This window comes from Rana temporaria, chromosome 4 (assembly GCF_905171775.1).
Source record: "Rana temporaria chromosome 4, aRanTem1.1, whole genome shotgun sequence".
NCBI lineage: Eukaryota > Metazoa > Chordata > Amphibia > Anura > Ranidae > Rana > Rana temporaria.
This window is the reverse complement of record NC_053492.1, coordinates 83412085-83433880: the sequence shown is the minus strand read 5'-3', so window position 1 is coordinate 83433880 and position 21796 is coordinate 83412085. Positions and strand designations below refer to the sequence as shown.

The 21796-nt window shown below is 42.7% G+C and overlaps 1 protein-coding gene across 1 annotated transcript in view; it reads left to right on the top strand.

Moving 5' to 3' along the window:
* The window catches only part of NBAS (NBAS subunit of NRZ tethering complex), a 975710-nt gene that overhangs the window by 721520 nt on the left and 232394 nt on the right, over positions 1-21796 (top strand). The window contains exon 47 of the mRNA XM_040348578.1: positions 12801-12890. Coding sequence (XP_040204512.1) covers positions 12801-12890 — 90 coding nt within the window. The remainder of the gene's footprint in view (positions 1-12800; positions 12891-21796) is intronic.

Here is a 21796-nt window from a genome sequence, read left to right as displayed (position 1 = left end):
GTCTAAGTCGTTTAGGGTATGGACGTCGGAAGTGCCGTCGGATTTTACGTTGTTTACATAAGTCATACGTGAATGGGGCTGGGCGTAAGTTAGGTTCACGTCGTACGCATTGAGCCGTCGTATCTTAGGGAGTATTTGCGATGTGATTCTGAGCATGCGCCATTCATTCGGCCATGCATTCACATGGGGTCACGCTTCATTATAATACAACACGCCCACTGCCTTGCTACTTTGAATTACGCGGGCTTACGCCGGCCCATTTACATTACGCCGGCGTAAATATGGGAGCAAGTGCTTTGTGAATACTCAGCTTGCCTCTTAATGTTATGTCGGCGTAGTGCATATGAGATGCGCTACGCCTATCTAAAGATGCGCCGATCTCTCTGAATCCGGGCCAATATATCCAAATAACACACCCAAGCTTATCTCTTCACCACAAACAGCCACAAAGGCAAGATAATTCTTGTTGGGCAGTGTATTAGTACTCGAACACCATTAGACCGAATTTTAATGGTTTAAAGATTATCAGGCAAAATGGTCGGCCCTCAAGTATGTTCACTTCATCAAATCTGGCCCTCTTTGAAAAAAAGTTTGGACACCCCTGATAATGTATCAGACACACCATTGTGTGCAATGCAAGTCTATGTGAGGACACTTGTGTTGAGGGCTGTGGCTGTTACTCGGCTCTTCATCCACAGAACACTGCAGTGTGAGGGTTGACAGTAGAATTTACAATGGGGAATGAAAGAGAAATTATCAATTTCTTAGCATAAATCAACCATAAATCGTTACATAGAGTATTTGACTGTAAAGCTTAAAATAGGCTTTAAAGCGGGGGTTCACCCTAAAATACAACTTTGTACCATGCCATTCAGCATACTAGCGTGAGCTACAGTATGCCTTTATTTTTATTTTTTTCGCTGTACTCACAGTTTAATCGATTTGTTTTGTTTCAGAGTAGGCGTTCCTATGAAGAGGGGAACATGATTGACGGCCGGCTATGGCGCGTCACACTTCCCGAAAGTAACCGGAGTAGGACTCGGCTCTTCACGGCGCTATACGGCGCCTGCGCACAGACTAGGAGCAGACTGCGCAGGCGCCGCAAAGAGCCAAGTCCTATTTCGGCTATTTTCGGGAAGCGTGACGCGCCATAGCCGGCCGTCAATCATGTTTCCCTCTTCATAGGAACGCCTACTCCCCGCGGGGAGTCTGAAACTTAACTAACGGATTAAACTGTGAGTACAGCTAAAAAAATAAAAATAAAGGCATACTGTAGCTCACGCTAGTATGCTGGATAATATGGTAGACAATTTTTTTTTTTTTTTTAGGGTGAACCCCTGCTTTAAGGTGAGACCCAATATATTGATGGAGCTGGAGTCATCAAAAATAAATTATTATAAGCATATAAAGTAGAGTGCAACTTTTTACAACATAATAGTTATGTGACAGGGCCGACAGAACCATGGGCTGGCTACACAGGAAAAGAAAATATTTTACAAGCGGACTGTGGACAATATAATGTCTTCCTTAAAATTGCCAATTTTCTGCAGTGTTTTTCTTACCTGAACACAGCAAAAAAAAAAAACTTGGTTTACTTTTAGCATCTTCAGAACTCCTGTCTGCCTTCCAGAAAGTTTGCACACCAGCAGCCTAGAGAGACGAGATGTTTTATTTAATATACACATAAAACATACATCTGGGGAATACCGGTCGTTCATTGCGCTGGGAAGACTGCCGCCTGCTGAGATGTTCCAGCTTTGGATGAGATGCTGTTTGTAGCCTCCTGTTTTTCCAGCATCAAGTCGGCATCTCAGCAAGCCACAGCTTCGCTCCTTCTCTCCTTGCTTTATATAGCAGTGGGGTGATTGATTTATCGTGGATTTTATTATATCTGTAGCCTGCTCTGGAAGGAACCATTGTACAGCCTGTGGTACAGTTCATTTCCTGTTGTCAAGGCCACCGGCAGAATTTACCTTCTATTGCCATGTCCTCACAAGATCTGGCCTTTTCATTTAAAAGGCTGATAAAGATTCTTTACAGGGTTTTTTTTGTCAGTTTGAATTTATTGTTCGTATTCGTATTCTTATAGAAATTTATTTTTAATGTAAAATATAAGAATTTTTTTTTGTGTGAAAATCTTTAATTTATTTTTATTTTGTCATATGTTGTACTCTCTGTGGGAAGTCCTGCAGTTGCTTGTGGTACAGCAGAATGTCCTTGTAGTGCAGCTTTGTTTTTTGTTTTTTATATTACAGCTTACTTTGTACTCTGTAGGCCGGAATGCATCAAACTCTAATCTAGTAAAGTTTCCTTCAGTGTTACTGGCCTTTTATGCCTTTGTTTCCCTAGGAGGTAACAGCAGGAGAGCTTCTCTGGGTCTCGGCGTTAAATTTATTAGTCATTATTGGCTTATTTTTTTATTTGTAGCCTTTTATAAATTGATTTATACTTCTAGCCGAAATAAGTTAACAGCAGGGTGGTTTTACTTTAAAGGACAACTGCACTTTTGTTTTAAAAATCAATATTGTAATGAGCCTACGGTAGCACACTTGTTAATTCAACAATATAAATGCTTCATTTGTTCCACATAAATTAATATTTGGCCATGGTCTGTCTATCGTAAAGCGTAAATTGGCCTTCAATTGCAAAACTTGCCAGCAGGATTTTTTTTTATTGCAGAGGAGATAAACTATTCTGTTATCAAGGCTCCTTACTTTGCTCCTTGCAAGATGCTTACAACTGCCCAAATATGGTTCAAATCTTGGCTGGTCCCTGCTGATCCATGTACAGGCAGGTCGAATGTACCCAAGTTTACCAATTAACTTGGGTACAACCAGCCTGTCCCTTGGCAGGAGAACACAATGGCTCCGCAGGAGGAATTCCCCCATCAACACTGACTGTGTTGATAGGAGAATTGAGCAATTTTCTTTTGTCGTAGGAAAGAAAATTGCTCCCTCTATGGACAGCATTAGGATGCAAGGAGGACTGCACTAAGGTAAAGGAAGCTATTTAGGGGGAAAAAAATTGTACCTTTACAAACCCTTTAATATTTTTTTTTTATGTAGTTTTTAAATATTTTTTATGACCTATCTGTGATTCCATACACAGATGAATTCAGTCATGTTCTGCACCAAGGGCTGCCCATGATGTAGCAATGTACTGAGGGGGAGAAAAGTACAGATTAGAGCACACCAATGTACTGACTCTCAGGCTGCATTCACACCTTCGCGTATTTACGCCCGACGCTCGTGCCGCTGGAGGGGTGATTTTACATTCTTGTCTATGGAGATGGTTCACATCTCACGCCGAAACACCGTACGCCTGCCACCTGAAAACAAGTCCCGGACCCTTTTTTCAGGCGGCTTTCGGCGTTCGGCATAGACAACAATGTGTTGTAAAAAAAAAAAAGACCCGTTTTGTCGCGGCAAAATACGCTGCGTTATAGTGTGAATGCAGCCTCATTCCTAGTTCAGGTTATGTCACGTTACTGCTTATGCAGTGTGGCAGGCCTGTCTGTATCGCAAGACTGGTTGAACTGAATTTCAAATATGTTGTCAGATAAAACAATACACATGTGTGTTTCCACAGTCTGTCAGGTTTTTGCCTTTAAGTGCAAACAAACATGTCTACATGTATGAGTGTGTGATACAGATTTCTTGTTCATTATGCACTGGAAGCTGTTACTGTGTATCTAAATTATTCATCACTCTTTCACATGGAAATGAGCCCTTGAAACATTTTGTGTTTTGTAACATTCCCCGGGCTGATTTCAGCCGCAGAAATATATAGTAGCTGGAAATTTTCACTTCAGAATATTGATGACAGCCATTAACGTAAACACTTCAATGTGTCAGTCACGGCGGGGAGAACAGCGGTTGTTGTTTGTCTGGCCTTGTGCAAAAAAATCTCTTTCATATGCATTTAAAATCATGCCAAGTGCATTCTGCCAGAGATGGAAAAATGCACTTATAAATATTATCTATAAATCTATAGATGGACTGTAAGGTTCACTGCCCTTACAGGAAATGCAGGACTGTTTTTTATGCTTCTCATGAATGCAGTGACAGTTCAAAACACAGAAATGTGGGAGGGTTGGCGGGTTGTCTTATTTAAACAGAAAATCTGACATGGTTGTCTTCACCATAGTTATCATGAGGCAGTAAGCCTGCATTCACACCTGAGCAGAGCATAAGGAAAGTGTGTCTCTGTTGATTTTAAATAGTTTTTGTGCGTTTTTTACAAGCTTTGTGCATGTGTATCAAGCTTCAGGTCTGTGTTTACTTAGCTAGACAAGGGGAGGAGGGCAATTCTAGAGGAAGTGAGGTATTCTTCAGACGTAATTACACAATTTGCGGTGTGTTTACAGGTGCACCTATTGGGGTTGTCCCGATACCACTTTTTTAGGACCGAGTACAAGTACCGATACTTTTTTCAAGTACTCGCCAATACTGATTATCGATACTTTCTTTTTTATGTCATGTTACAGTTTTCAAGGCACAATACAGAACAGCACTGACTGATGGGCACTGATAGGCGGCACTGAAATGCAGCAATAAATGACATGAGACGAGAGGAAAGGATTTATTTTGCAATGCTATGCGACCTGCGATGCCCATCTTGGTACACCTCGCACTCAGCCGCAGTAAGCAGCAACATACATCTTACACTCAGCCCAAACTATATGGGCTAGGTGTAACAAGATGTCCGCTGCTGGCTTACTGCGGCTGAGTGCAGGGTGTACCAAGATGGACGTTCAACTGCTAAAGGCAACACGGAATGTTGCTTCCGTTACCGAATGCGACGGCTTCAGTCACCGATCCTGATGGACCGAATGTGCCCTGCACCCCTGCCAGCTTACCTAGTTCCACTGCTTAAGGACTCGCTCTCCGCTCCACTTGCTGACTTTCGGTTGCGCGCAGCAACACCGCCTCTACCAGGTATTGGATTAGGCATCGGGGGCATTTGTGCGAGTACAAGTACTCACGCAAATGCTCGGTATCGGGCCAACCCTAGCACCTATTTAGGCCTATGAAAAAAACACTTAAATACGCTTAAAATGAAAAAGGTCATTTACTTTTTTGAGCATATGGTGACCGAGCATTTAAAAGTGAACACTGACAAAGAATTGGATTCTGCATGTTATTGTAGTCAGGCATAAGGAAACAAACTGAGAAATGCTCAAGTGTGAATGAGGACCAACACCAAATTGTAGTCAGATGAAGCTTTTTAAAATTAACTTTACAGAGCATCACCTGAGTGGTGTCAAGCAGCCTTTCACAACCTTTTCAACATGGAATCACCCATAAAATATTTTTTAGGTCTCCGTGGGACCCCTTTCTGTAATTTACTATATCAACAGTTCATGGTTTTAAACAATATATATTTTTTTTTCTACAATAAAAAAACATGTTATGCTTTCCTGCTCTGTACAACAGTATTGCACGGAGCTGCCCTGCTTTTCCCCTTCTAGCCAGTGCTCTTTTTCTCTGTGTGCCAGCATATAAAACCACTTCCTATGGTGGCACATCTGTGGGTTCACTCCAGAACTGGGATATGTGGGTCCATTAACACACACAGCAAAGCTTAGCACCGCCCCTGTTCCTTCCTTACACAATTTGATTGACAGTAGCAGCTCCAGTTGCTGCCCCGATGTCATGTGAGGGGAGACATAGAGATTCTGCTGACAGGCACAGCACTGTATCCAAGGACTCTGGTAAGTATTTAGGGAGGTTGGGGAGTGATACAACAGCTGACACATTTTTTACCCTAATGCAGAGAATGCATTAAGGTAAAACATATCTCGGCTTTACAACCACTTTAAGTTGAGATTAAGAATACATAAAAGAAAGAAATTTTGAACTGATGTAACTATGTATTTACCGTACCTGTAACAACCGAAAATAGTTTTGAGAATGGTGCTGGGTAAAATAATACATCAAATATAAAAAAGTACATTTATTTCAATTTACATAAAAAAAATATACGATTGTGTCGTAATAAAAAGAAGATTTACCAATGTACATTCAAGATGCCAATGTGGTTATTAAAGCATTAAAAATTTGCAGAAGCTGTGATCTCTCTGCATTTTGTGGGACAGCGCCCAGTTCATCAGGAGACAACCTAAGTCCGTTTATGTGTACATATAAGGGTTAATAACTTAGAAAAAAGACCACACAGTAGAGGCCAAATGAGTGACACCTGAATCCCAATGCTGTGAAAATGGCATCACAACAGGGCTTCCACCTGGGAGCTGAGGGCCATGAGTGACCAAGAGGCGGGGCACATAGACAAGGCCCCCATTGCAAAATCCCTTGTTGGAGAAAAACGAAAATGAACAGTTCCAAGGAAAGCAGCAGCATGAGTAATTGCTGCAAACACCCAAAAAGTCAGGCCCCGTACACACGACCGAGGAACTCGACGTGCCAAACACATCGAGTTCCTCGTCGAGTTCAGTGTGGAAGCCGCCGAGGAACTCGGCGGGCCGACTTTTCCCATTGACGAACGAGAAAATAGAGAACATGTTCTCTTTTCGGCCCGACGAGTTCCTCGTCGGCTTCTTTGCTGAAAAGTGTACACACGACCGAGTTTCTCGACATAATCCAGCTCCGACCGAGTTTCTGGCTGAATTCTGCCGAGAAACTCTGTTGTGTGTACGGGGCCTCAGACTTACCATAACTGGTCGATACTCCTGAAAGTTGGAAATCACTGAGGTAATACTGGTACTCCAATGATCTCCACTAACTTCTGGACCGAAAGAAATGTAAATAATGTTATTGATATACAGGGTTTACACAGAGGCAGTTTGTACAGTGCTTTACAAGGGAGAAAGTACGGTTACAATACAATAAAATACAAGAGGGTTAAGAGGACCCTGCCCATAAAAGCTTACAATCTAATAGATTAGGGTAGACTACAAGTACTAAGGCTGCTTTCACACGGATCAACCGCAAGGATGACCTTTCATGCTCTTTCAGAAAATGTACCAATGGAAGTCTATAGCAAAGTGCAGGTAACCCACACAAAAACCATGGGTACACTGCAGTGTACCTGTGCTGTGGGGGAAACTGCAGCAGAGCAGTGTTACGCAGGCCTAAGCCCAGGTTCACACTACTGCAGGATTAAAATCGTAAGTTCAGCTGAACTCGCACAATTTCATACCTGCGTATCAGTCCGACTTTGGGGGGCGATTTCAGAGACATCTGTGCATGGTTCCTGCTGTGTATTGAAATCACATTTGAAGTCACCAAAAGTAGTACAGAAACTGCTTTTGGGAGTCGGTGTGGCGTCGTAACGGATTCGAACAGTGCTATTGCCGGCAATAGCCGCCGATTTGGCATGTCAGGGCATGTGGACCTAGGCTAAAAGGTATAAGATGCAAAACTGAGACATCTCCAAAAATAAAAGGATAGAAAAACTTGCTGGGTAAAAATGAATAATAATAATATTAAAATAATATAATAAATGTATATATTTTTTTTCAATTACCTACCATTCCATGCACAACTGAAAAATGTCTATGATAAAAGCTGCCCATGCAACTAAGTAAAAAGGAAGAGAAGTACTAATCAATACTAAACCAATGTTGCTTCCTTTTGTTCCTGGTTCAGTGAAGCACAGGATGTCACCTTACTGCCTATGCAATGTGGCCGACCATTCTGTATTGGTCATGTGACAAGCAATACCCTCCTTTTGCTCTTCAGCATCAGGCTATAGGCGGGCTTCAGTGGCACCCACGTGTTTGGCATTTGAGCTTAATGCTCTGCAAGCGAGCGGTGAGCAGTATGCTGTGACCCAAGGCAATCGGGATGCTGGGTGTCATTCAGTTACTGTGAGAGGGGCATGCAGAGAAAAACACTAAAGAAGATAAATAGTGGATTGGGAACCTTGCATTTACACACAGGAGGTAATGCTGCAATCCAATAAAAGTAAAAGAAATTAAATTTACAAACGCTTCTGTTCATACTGTTAAATGGGATATCGGGAGAATATTTACCATTCTTCTTTAAAGTCCAACTCCAGCTTGCAGTAGACCTTGCAGTAAAATACAAGATCCAGTTACACTTTCCCAGGCCCCCTTCCCCTTCACAAATAGATGCAAAATTTACATTTAAACACAAACTTTTGAATCATTCTTACCCTACCCTTGTCTTCCTCTTCGCTGGGCAAGGTGTCAGTGGGCCAGATTCACGTAGATCGCTGCATCTCTGCGGCGGCGTAACGTATCTCATTTACGTTATGCCGCCGCAAGTTTTACGGGCAAGTGCTTGATTCACAAAGCACTTGCCTGTAAAAGTTGCGGCAGCGTAGCGTAAATCCTCCGGCGCAAGCCCGCCTAATTCAAATGATCCGGGTAGGGGGTGTGGATCATTTAAATTAGGCGCGTTCCCGCGCCGATCGTACTGCGCATGCGCCGTCCCTAAAATTTCCCGACGTGCATTGCGCTAAATGAAGTCGCAAGGACGTCATTGGTTTCGACGTTAACGTAAATGGCGTCCAGCGCCATTCACGGACGACTTACGCAAACGACGTTAAATTTTCAAATTTTGACACGGGAACGACGGCCATACTTGACATTGGCTACGCCACCTAGGGGGCAGCTTTATCTTTACGCCGCGTATCTCTTACGGAAACGGCGTAAATTTACTGCGACGGGCAAGCGTACGTTCGTGAATCGGCGTAACGACTCATTTGCATATTCTACGCCGACCGCAATGGAATCGCCACCTAGCGGCCGGCCTAGAATTGCAGCCTAAGATCCGACGGTGTAAGTCACTTACACCTGTCGGATCTTAGGGAGATCTATGCGTAACCTGATTCTATGAATCAGGCGCATAGATACGACCGTCGGAACTCAGAGATACGACAGCGTATCAGGAGATACGCCGTAGTATCTCTTTCTGAATCCGGCCCAGTATATGCATGAAAATTCCTGTAGAATGCAGAGCAGGCAAAATCTTGCCACAAGACACTCCAGTCAATTTCAAGAACATCTTTTTACAAGATTTTGGCTGCTCTCTCTTTCCCAGGATCTAGCTGGAAGAGCATAACATGCTAATGATTATTAGTGATTTTAGTGACTCCAGATTTAATCCATATGTGAAATGCATAAAGACCAAATTATTTTGTATTTCTTTCATTTACGAATAATCGCTTCAACAGTTGTCTCTTTCTCATCAAGCTTATTTCTGATGGTCTTGTAGCCCATTCCAGCCTTGTGCAGCTCTACGATCGTGTCTCTGAGGCCCCGTACACACGACCGAGTTTCTCGGCAGAATTCACCTAGAAACTCGATGGGAACCGTATTCTGCCGAGGAAACCGGTCGTGTGTACACTTTTGGCCGAGGAAACCAACGAGGAACTTGTGGCGCCAAATAGAGAACATGTTCTCTATTTCCTCGTTACTCAATGGGGAAACTTGGCTCGCCGAGATCCTCAACGGCTTCACAAGGAACTCGACGAGCAAAACGATGTGTTTTGCTCATCGAGTTTCTCGGACGTGTGTACGGGCCTGACATATGTTGACAGCTCTTGGTGAGCCCATGATGGTGAGGTTTGAATAAAAAAAAGAGGTTCTTTGGACAGGTGTATTTTATACGCATAATGAGTTGTCTTTAGGAGCACCTTCTTAAATTGACAGGACTAATGTGCGTACCACATGAGCACATACTGTAGCCAGGCTGTGGAAACCAGAATTATTTTTGGTTGATAGGGAATCAAATACTTATTTTACTCACTGAACTGCAACTCAATTTATTACATTTGTATCACATGTTTTTTTTTACTGTATGTATACATAGTAAAAAATGCCCGAAAAATGTCCTGTAATGAAAGGGCATTATAGGCTGATGCTAAACCATTCAATTGTACTGTATGTAAGCAACCTTAAAGGGTTTGTAAAGGAATTTTTTTTATCTTAATAGCTTCCTTTACCTTAATTCAGTGCTGTTTTCATGTCTACATTGTTCGTTTTTGCTCTCAAGTTGCTGTAATTCTTCTCTGATCTCCACACTTCCTGGTTGTCTGTTTCCTGATAACCACAGTGCTGGGAGCTTTCTCTCTGTGGTCACTAATCAAGGAGGTGTGATTACTGTGCGTCTAAAACCCCTCAGCACCAATCGTCAGTTTAGTTTTCCAAACCATCACTGCCCTGTATTGGCTCTGTGGCTCTGTACAGCAGAGAAGCTAGAAACTAGAAGTACATTATATGATTGATTTTTATCTATTTTTAATCCTTTTTAAATGGAATCAGTTAACTAATATGTCTTTATACCCTGTAAACAATCATTTCAGCAAAAAAAATGTTTTATTTACAACTCCTTTAAAGTGTCTCTGTTTCATTAAATAGAAGCTCTAGTTTAGCATGTCCCTGTGTTTTTTTTTTTTTTAAATAATGATCTTTTAGTGGCATTATTTTCAGCTGATCAGCACAGATGACCCCTGGAATGCATTCAAATACTCTTGCACAAGCTAGGCCTTTTTAAAAGAACGGGTACACTTTAAAACAAAGTGCATGAATCCATTTTGCTCTTCCCCACCTTAAAGTGGAACTAAAGGCAAAACTTTTTATTTTGTATGGTTATAACCACTGTTTATTTTTGCCATCTGTATCTCATTGGGGAGATTTCCCTTCATTTCCTTTCCCATAGCCAAAGCAGGATTTGAGAGAAAACTCCTCTAAAGTAAGAGAATCCCTGGTTGTCACCATAACTAGTTGCCCCATTGGAAGATATCCCTCTATCCTGTTGTTGTTGTTGTTGTTCAGTTGTTTAGTTGTGTCCAACTCTTCGTGACCTCGTGGACTAAAGCGCCAGGCTTTTCTGTCCTCCACTGCCTCCCGGAGCTTACTTACCTTTATGTTCATTGTTTCGATGATGCTATTTATCCATCTTGTTTTCCGTCATCCTCCTCTCCTTTTTCCTTCCAGGTTTCCCAGCATCAGGTATTTTCCAATATAAAACAGGGGGGGAACTAATGCGCAAACCAGCCTAACCCGGAAAAAAATATAATGGTACAAATAAATTAAAAGTTACAATCAAGCAGCAGCCACAACTAATAGTGCTCACGCACTGACAGCATATGATAGACAGGGGGATGTAGTGGCGCTTGCAAATACTAAAAACCGACAATAATTTAAAACAATAAAATATTCTAAACAATGATTGCTAAAGTATGAGAGTGAGTCCGTCCTCTACTGGGGTAAAATTGTGTTCCACTCGAGGTCTATGCCCAAAGAATACCATCCAGCATCAATAATTAGATGTGGAAGGAACTGCGAGTGAATAAATAATGAAATCCAATGGATAAAAGTGCCTAACTGGTGTACATGGGATAATAATCCTTTTTAAAAAAATATGTGTCATAAATCCTTAAAGTGCTTGATAAAAAACAAGTGCAGAGTGCTAATAAATAAAACAATAATAGCAGTGAATGAAAGCTCCAGCTCTCCTGGAAAGTGGTTAATTACTAATTAGCAAACACATGCAATAATAATGTAATAATAAATAAAAAAAAAAAAAAATCATAAATAATAGTCCAAAAACAGATAGTACAATATCACTGCAGGATTAGTGATAGTGAATAAAACTATATCCAGTGCACAATCAAGTGATAATGATAATATTAAAAATAAAGTCCAAAGTGCAAAGTGCATCTGTGCTCCATTCAACAATTCAGATGATCAGTGGTTAATTCAGTGAAGACTTGTTACATTGTGCTCATTCAGTGAAGACTTGTTGCATTGTGCTCATATGTCTGTGAATCAAACCAGCCCGATTTTCCTCAGTGTGGGGATTATTTTTACCAGCCTCTTACCTTCCTGAGGCTTTTACCAAGCCTGTAACAGGAGCTGCTCTGCAGTCACATAGATAAAATCCAGGATCCAAAAACGGCTCACACTCCTCCCCATTCAGGCTCTCAAAAAGAAACACAGGAATGCCTCCATAGCATAAAACCACAGGATATCAGTTTAATAAAGAAAAACGAATACACTCACAAACATTGCTGTGTTAAACAGCGTGTGTACAATCGAGTGTCACCGCTCTGCGGCCGCAAAGCAGGTGACTTCACCAGCAAGCCCTCTGTGTCCTCCTCACGCGTATCGCGACAGCCCTACGATCCTATGATTATTATACATTACATATTATGATTAAGCGATGTAGGGCGTCGGCTGCGCGTACGTTTGGGAATTCGTGTATCTAGCTAATTTGCATACTCAAAGTGGAAATCGACGGAAGCGCCACCTAGCGGGCAAAAAAAATTGCAGTTTAGATCCGACGGCGTAAGAGACTTACGCCTGTCGGATCTAATGGATATCTATGCGAAACTGATTCTAAGAATCGGTCGCATAGATACGACGGCCCAGATTAGGACTTATGACGGCGTACATGGCGCTGCGCCGTCGTAAGTCCTTTGAGAATCTGGGCCCCTGTTTTAAAGTCTCTGTGCACTGGGCCACGTCTGCTCAGTAGCGTGGCTCCTAACTTCTATGGTGCCATCACCCAAACATTTCTGTCAAGGAAACACAGCCCAGAAGACTAACCAAAAGATCAAGGCAAGTATAGTCCTGGAGATGGTGAAGGTTGGGTAGTTTAGGGAAGGAGGAAAAATAGATGCCACATTGTTTTAAAAGTACACTTATCCTTTAACATATGCCTGAAGTCCTAGATTTTCTGTCCAGCTCTTTTGTACTTTTACCTGATACATGATTTTATAACATCAGTGCTTGTTTATATATTTAAGCAATATTTTTAATCTGTCAGTCAGAAAAGCAATGTGACTTGATCTATTTTGTTTACTTTCAGGGAGGAAAACATGTATGCAGATGCCATTAAAGAGCCTTTAAAGGTCCTGGAGCGCATAGTAAGAGAAGTGCACCTGAGCACAGAGAGAGGGTGAGTACCAGAAAATGCTCTGATCTGATTGGTTTAGAACTGGGCTTCCTGGTTTCAAAAATACTTCATAGGGTGTCATGAATTTCCATGTTGTAATCACAGTCCAAGCACACTCTATAGTGTCTGAACCCATGATCCATATGTACAATGGTAAAAACTAAAGCAAAAAACAGTATAGTAAGAAAAGTGCACCTGAACATAGAGAGAGGGTAGGTACCCGCAATGCTTTGGTGTGATTGGTTTAAAACTGGGTTCCCTGGTTACAAAAACACTTGTGTAAGGTGCTGTGCATTTCAATGTTCTACTCACAGCCCAAGCTCTCTCTATACTGTTTGAACCCATGATCCATATGTACAATTCTAAAAAGAACAAAGTGGTATTTGCTCCCAAAAGTGCCCACCCCTGTGTTTCTAATAAAATGGTATTATATTTTTAGATCTAAATGCTAGAAGGTGTTTATAGTTAGGATCTCTCTATTGGCAAGTTTTAACCAACTTGACTTTGGGAAGATTTACCCCCCTTCATGACCAGGCCACTTTTTTGTGATACGGCACTGCGTTACTTTACCTGACAATTCCGCAGTCATGCAATTCTGTACCCAAATATAATTTGTTTTTGTTTTTTTTCTCAGAAATAGAGCATACTTTTGGTGATATTTGATCACCTCTGTGTTTCTTTTTTATGCTATAAATACAAAAAATCCCACGTATTTTTTACTTTCTGCTATAAAACTATCTAATAAAAAAAAAGAGAAAAAAAATGCCTTTCTAAATTTGGGCCATATGTATTCTGCTACATGTTTCTTGTAAATTAAATCCCAATAAGCGTATATTCGTTTACGAAAGCGTTATAGTGTCTACAAACTGTGGGATATATAACTTTTTATATCCAGATCGGCAACTTATAGCGGGACTGCGATATAGTGACGGGAAATTTGACACGAACTGACACTAATACAGTGTCACTAATACAGTGATCAGTGCTAAAAATATCCACTGTCACTGTACTAATGACACTGGCTGGGAAGGGGTTGGGCATCTAAGGCAATCAAAGGGTTAACTGTGTGCATAGCAAGTGTTCATGTGTACTGTATATGCTGCTTTGACTAGGGAAAAAGATGGATTCTAGTTTGCAGGAACATAAAATCCACCCCTCCCCCCATGTCAGAACGGCGATCTGATTACATAGGCAGATCCCTGCTCTGTGGTGTTTACCAACGATCGCCGGTTGTCAGGGGACATTGAGTACTCGGTAGCCTTTGAAAGGCTGATACCAAGTGAGATAAATGTACTTAACACTGTGTTAAAAAGATTATATATATATATATATATATATATATATATATATATATATATATATATAGCGCTACCCCCGCAGGAGCTGCTGGTTGTTTGGGGGATCGGCGTATTGAGTTACCTTGCAGGGTGTCTAGGGGTGATACTAGTGAGTTGAGACAATGAGCGAAGGTCCAGTCATCAATTGGGTTTTCTTCAATGCTTTATTCCAAGGCCCAACATGGCCAACATCAACATAAGACAAGATGAGGAGAGGTTGATGAAGCATAAGAACAACTTTAGTATCAGGCCTTGGATATGAAAAGAGCAATCCTGCTCTTAGTAAATAATGAGATCAGTTTATCGCCACTCTAGCCAGAGTGGGTAAAGTGCCCCCGGACAGACTTCTGTCACAAGCCTGGCAGCCAAAGTGTCACTTGTAAATCGCTGGGAGAACCAGACCTCTGCCACAGGCCTGACTCTGGACCTCTGCCACAGGCCTAGCGATTTAGGGTGCAATAATTGGATTGAGCGAATCCTCCCAGTAAAGTTTAGTCAGGGTCACCAGTTGACAGCTGCAACATACCTGTCAGTATCGTGGTGACCAGATCCCCGATGGTTCGTTCAGGCCTCCTGGATAACCTCTCTCTGGGTTCTCCCTGAGCCGATTCCCTACCGCACAGCTCTCAGCTTAGGATCCTCTTAGCAAAGGTTGGGACCCAGCAAGTCGCTGGGGCCCCTCTCATCATCAGGATGAAGCTCCGCATAGTGCGCAACTCCGGCCAGGCAGGGTCCATAGATGCGCGCACCCTGAAGGTGGATGCCGCACCTGGAACTCAGACCCCGCGAAAACGGACAGACCCAGAATCAATGGCACCTGCCCCAGATATACCCTTCCCCAGCATGCCCAGCGAGGGAAAAACTCCTCTAATTGGCTGCTGGGTAAAAGTGACTCTGTCAGAACCCCTCTAGCGCCAACTGCCGCCCAGAGGTGGAAACGCACCCCTGAAACGCAGACTGACCTACAAGACAGCCCTGCAATTTAACAAATTGTGAATGGGAGCAACATAACTCTCCCATTCCCCACTAACTTTAGCGTAGTGCCCATACTGAAAGTAAGGAGGCGCTACATATATATATATATATATATACACTTAATGATTGTTTTATGTAAAGGCAGTTTATTACATTTCAGAGAGTTTAGCTTTAATGTTCAATGAATGATTAAGATGGGTGATTGTGAAGTTCTAGCAGACACCTTTCTAATAACACTTTGCAAGGAGTCGCAGGCAACTATGGGGTAATCTCACAATTGGACCCTCTGAAAAATATAAGTAATACACCAATACGTTTTTGATAGAGTAGGCAAGGATTAGAACTCCTTTTCTTATCTGTGTCCCACCTTAGCAATGCTTAGAAGATGTTCTGTCTGTTCAGGAGACCATTGTCACCAGGAATGAAAGTGCCGAGTCGCCCCCGAAGTCGTGCCGCCCCAGTGTGAACCGGCTCTTAATGTTATGCTTTTAATGTCCCCACTAGACGTTTTTTTTTTTTTTAGTCATGAGAGTAATATGTAGACTTTTTTGTGAAAATTTCTGGTTGTCTGGCTGAGAGAGTCACTAAGATAGAAGCCGAATTTCAGTCAAGAATTCTAAATTTGCCTGCTGCTGTTCCAAGTCAGTGAGTGACTTAAAGCGGAGTTCCAACCACAATTAGCATTTTTTAAATGTATGTCCTTTCATCCTGCGTTTTTATAATATAAATCTGGTCACTTACTATTTTACAATCCGCCGCCGATCCGCATAGATATTCAAAAAAGATAGTTTATAAAACTATATCTACACCGTTGTCATTTTTCTTGTGGGCATTGTGAAGCCTACAAGCACTTACTTCCTGGAAGTCTTGGATGGGGAGTGATAATTGGACAGCGCACTGCATCCTGGGAAATGATGACACACATTTCCCAGGAGCATTAGAGGGAGATGATGTCAGAATCCTAGGTGGTTTCAAAGGCAGATTGCGTGGGACCGCATAGCAACAGGCATTTCCAGATGAGTAAAAAAGATATTTTTTTTTCTTTTTTAGTCATAAGCTACAGTTTAAAGCAAAATTGTTTTTTTGATGGAACCTCCACTTTAAATCTCAGAGAATCAGCATTTTAGGACGCTAACACTGTCAGAAGTAAGTGTGATGGCAGGCTGATTTTATTCCACTTATTTGAGCGGGTTTGTTCATACAAAAACTTAGTTTTGGCATTGACTTAGTTGGGTATTTTTTTGCTGCTTTTTCATTTTCCCTTGTTTAAGTTGTCATTAGAAATTCTTTACACATAGACAAAATGTGTGTTCTACATCTGCCGCTTGTCTGACACATTTCACAGATGTACTTGCATCAAGTCAGGATTGCAGATAAAACAAATGTACACATCGGAATGTCACATGTATATTTAAAGAGGTAGCAAACCCTCCCACATAAAAACGATTTTCACAATATTATTAAATAAATAGTAATTACGATTCAAATGGTTACTTTGAATATATATATATATATATATATATATATATATATATATATATATATATATATATACAATTTTGTTCTTACTGCAAATATTCTTTATCTTGTAAAAGTTTCTCTGCATTTTAGCTGGCGCCATCTCCACTGTGGTCTTCCGTGTCTGTAAAGATATGCATTTCTGCCCACAGTACATACTCGGTAAGGGCCCTTTCACACGGGCGGATAAGTAATGATCCGCTCCGCGTGTCCGCAAAAGCTCAGCGGGTATCCTCTGTAAAATCCCCGCTGAGTTGGCAGCTGACAGGGCGGTCCCCGCACACTATGGGGGATCGGATGAACACGGAACGTATGTCTGTGTTCATCCGATCCGGCAGACAGAAGAAAAATAGGATTTTCTTCCATCCGCAAATGCAGATCTTTGCGGAGGCGGACGATTACGGGTGTCAGCGGATGGTCATCCTCTGACACCCGTAATCACATAGGGACCAATGTATGTCCCGTTTTCATCCGCAACAGACGGATAAAAATGCGGACATACGGTCCGCACGTGTGAAAGGGCCCTAATACCGCGCATGCGCACTAATAGCAATATGTACAAGCCTCTTCTTCGTTTCCGTTTACTACAGAAAAGAAGCATAGCAAATCACAGCTTGCTCCAATACAGGAGAAAACCCTCCACCCTGTGACGTAATGGATCCTCTGGGGGGGGGGAAACTCAGAGCAAGCATCACGGGACGTCGGGGCTGACGTCTACAACCGGAAATGACGCAGCCCCGACAGAGACACAGAATTTTTCCGGCAGAGCTCTGCTTGCCGGAATGAACAGGGATCCGGCGCATGCGCTGTACACGTCCCCACTCGTAAAAGCAGCTGTAACTTCACAAGTAAACAGGTAAGAAAAAAAAGGCTAATAGCAATCGGTTTAAAATAATGACATGACCAATTACATTGAAAGTGAAAAGTTTAACTATACAACCGCTTTAAGTGACAGGTGTCTGCATTTCCAGGTTGTGTTCACAGCCCAAACACTCTGTTAATTGTCTGATTCTATCTTTGTAATGTGACCGCAGTTTGCATAGTTCTAATTATTTAAAAAAAAGACTTCGCTCATCCTATTTTCTTCTAAACCGGCCACATAAAGTAACCTGACTGTAATTTCAGAGTAAAACGATGTCTGTTTGTGAGAAGAGCACTATTTGTTATGTCTTTTACAGACAAGGGCAGGTGGAAGAATAATGGGGACCTGCTTGTGATGTTTACTTCTGTTGTAGATAAACTGGTGTGAACAATGAAAAAATGTTGGCCTGTGATTTTTTATTTATTTTTTCAAATCCAGTAAAACCTTGGTTTGAGGGTAACTTGGTTTGAGAGCGTTTTGCAAGACAAGCAAAATCATTTAATACATTTTGCCTTGCCTTTGATATACAAGCGATGTCTTGATATAAGAGTAGCGTCATGTCACAACTGAGTATAAAAAAGAAGAGAGGAGCCTCTAAGTGTAGCAATATGGTTACATTTAATAAAGGTACAACATTTAGCAACTTATTGCTACACTTAGAGGTGCCTCTCTTCTCTTTTATACGCTGTAAAAAAATGCTTTGATATACAAGTGCTTTGGATTACAAGCATGTTTCTGGAACGAATTATGCTTGCAAACCAAGGTTTTACTGTACACAGAATCATTTTTTGAGTTCTAAAAAATTAAGTTTTTTTTTAATGTCATTAAAAACGACCGTGTGGGGGCTTCAGAGAATTTTTAGGGTTTTAAAAAATGGGCAAATTTTTTTTCGAATATGCTCTATTTTTTAACAACGTTTTTAACGTTGTCGTTTTTCGGGTTGTAAAAAATGGTCATGTGTGGGCTTTAACGACGTGAAAAATCTGCGCATGCTCAGAAGCAAGTTATGAGACGGGAGCGCTCGTTCTGGAAAAACTACCGTTCGTAATGGAGTAAGCACATTCATCACGCTGTAACAGACAGAAAAGCGCAAATCGTCTTTTACTAACACAAAATCAGCTAAAGCAGCCCCAAGGGTAGCGCCATCCGCATAGAACTTCCTCTTTATAGTGCTGTTGTACGTCACCGCGCTTTGCTAGAGCATTTTTTTCTTTATCGTACATCACGGGACACAGAGCGGCATTCATTACTATATGGGTTATATGGAGTACCTTCAGGTGTAGACACTGGCAATCTCAAACAGGAAATGCCCCTCCCTATATAACCCCCTCCCATAGGAGGAGTACCTCAGTTTTTCCGCCAGTGTCTTAGGTGTTAGTCATGGTTTAGCTTGCCTCCGCATCCTTGGGATTAGGTGAGCTAACCGGTTCTGTCCAAAAAAGCCTCAGCGCTAAAGTGGTCAGTAACCGGACCCCAAACCCTTGGGGTATAGCCCATAATGCTTTTCTTTTTAGAGAGCTGGACCCTGGGCCCAGAACTTAGAAACCTTTGGGTGCCTAATGTTTCTGTTGCCAGAGTGCTATATGGGCCCAGGACAGTGGATCCTTCATAGGAACCCAGGGCCTGAAGGTCTAGACATCCCCACCGAGATGGGGGAAGATTGGGCCTCTTGCTTGGCAAAGTCCTGCGGCATGGAGCAGGTAAGTGAGGGGAAAACTTGCGGAACTTGGTTCTTAGCAGGTTTTTTCTGGGGGGTCACAGGGGACATGCCTAAAGTTATGCACTGCATCTGGCAAACTAGTCACATATCATAAAGATAGGATGGCTCTATATGTATTATTCCCCATAAGATGTGACCTCCCTTGTAGTGTTGGAAAAGCATTGAGTGGGGCCTGTGTGATATAAAAGTATATGTGTGTGTCAGAGAGCTGTGCTTACCTGCAAGCCTCCAGGCGATGCTCCATTCAGTCTTCCTCCTCACGGCCTGCAAAGCAGGCAAAACGCTGACCTCCTCATGGTTCCAGGCTGCAGGCTGCAGTTTGCTGGAGCAGAGAGGTCCCTTCCTCCCAACCCCACCCCCCCCCTGTCGGGAGGGGCATTTCCTGTTTGAGATTGCTGGGGGGGAAGGGCGGGTCAGTGGCTTAAGGAAGGGGCGGCCCTTCCTTGTTTGTTCCATATAGCTCATTCAATACTTTGGAACTGAGGAGGAAAGACCAGAACGGCAAGCACGGGGCGCCGAGGACACACAGTGGCCAGAAAGAATATTGCAGTCTTCAGAAAGACTGTTTTCAAGCCTAGGAATAGGCTGTTTCTTTTCCATCTCATAGTTTTTCTTGCAATACTACTCAGGGGGACAGAATGTTTTTTCTTTCCTAGATTTGAAAAAAAAAAAAAAAAAAAAGATTTTTTTTTTGAAAAAAAAAAAAAAAAAAAAAAAAAAAAGTGTCATCTAGGGGAGAGGAAGCATTTTTTTTATCCCCCAAACAGGTGTTTGGGCATTTAACTATTTATAAGTCCCAGGTACCAATAAGTAGCAGGTGTACCTCGGTATTGTACCATGGCATCAAAAAACAAGGGTACAAGAGGTGGGGATTCCCCCAGAGAGTCTGAGGTCTCGGACAAAGCTATGCCGCTGCTTTCCCCACAGGGAGCCTTGGGGCCATCGGGATCTGGGGCTGGAGCTGACGCGGGTCAGTCCAACCCTAAGATGGTCACGGAGGAGGTATTACTCACCTCTTTAAAAGAGATGCAGAAAAGCATGGGTAAAATGATAGCCGCAGCTATGCGGGGCAGTAAGCGGAATAGATCTCCGTCGCCCGAGCGCGGACCCTCAGAAGAGGAGGTCCTTTCCTCAGGGGAATTGGACGACCTCTTGGACAAGGACCAAGTAGGTTCAGGGATCGAGGATCCGGATACAGAGGAGTCTGGGGCAGTCTCCCTGAGGGAGAGCTGGTGGATTCAAGGATTGTCGGACTTGGTCCATAGGGCATTCAACTTGCCAGTACCAGATCTCCAGGTATCGACGGTTTCAGCTTTGGGCTCACTGAGGGCGCCTCAAAGCAATGCTGTGTTTCCGATCCATCCTCTATTAGAGGGAGTTTTGTTCCAAGATTGGAACAAGCCAGATAAGATCTTCTTACCACCTAAGAAGTTCTCTGTCCTATATCCTATGGAAGAAAAATTTTCCAAAAGATGGGCTACTCCTGCAGTGGACGCAGCCATCTCATGTGTTAACAAATCGTTAACATGCCCTGTAGAAAACATACAGGTGTTCAAGGATCCAGTTGATAAGCGCTTGGAAGCACTACTTAAGAACTCCTTCACTACTGCAGGGGCAGTAGTACAGCCAGCTGTGGCTGCGATTGGGGTCGCTCAAGCATTATCGGATCAATTTAAGCAGATGCTTAAACTTATTCCTGCCCAGCAGGCAGAAGAATTTTCGGATGTCCCTAAGGCCATATGTTTTACGGTAGACGCAATCAAGGATTCTATCCAGCAAGCGTCACGTTTATCGTTATCCCTTATCCATATGAGAAGACTCTTATGGTTAAAAAGCTGGGAGGCTGAGCCCCCATGCAAGAAGCTCCTGGTAGGGTTCCCCTTCCATGGAGGACGACTCTTCGGAGAAGACCTAGATAAATACATTCAGACCATTTCAAACGGCAAGAGTACTCTCTTGCCAACTAAGAAGAAGGTTCAGGGGCCTGCGTTTAAACGACAGTATTCCCCTGGGCAGGGGCCCTCTAATGCCAAGCAGTATCGACGGCCTCCTGCAAAAGCAAACTTCGGCTTCAACAGCAAATCACAAGGACAGGCTGTTAGAGGCAAAAGGCAGTGGTTTCGCAAACCAGCAAAACCAGCCCCCAAGCCAACCTTATGAAGGGGCGCCCCCACCCACGAAGGTGGGGGGAAGGCTGCGACTCTTTTCAGAGATTTGGGAAGCCAGCATTCCCGACGAGTGGGTACGGTCTTCCGTGGCCACAGGCTACAAATTAGATTTCCTAAGGTTTCCTCCTCCTCATTTCCAGAAGTCGAGGATTCCAAACGATCCGGAAAAGGGAGCCGCATTAAGATCGGCATTAGATCATCTACTTTCCCAGGAAGTAATAGTAGAGGTACCAGTCCTGGAACAGGGGCTGGGTTTCTACTCCAACCTATTCATCATCCCAAAATCCAATGGAGATGTCAGGCCAATTTTGGACCTAAAGATGGTAAAT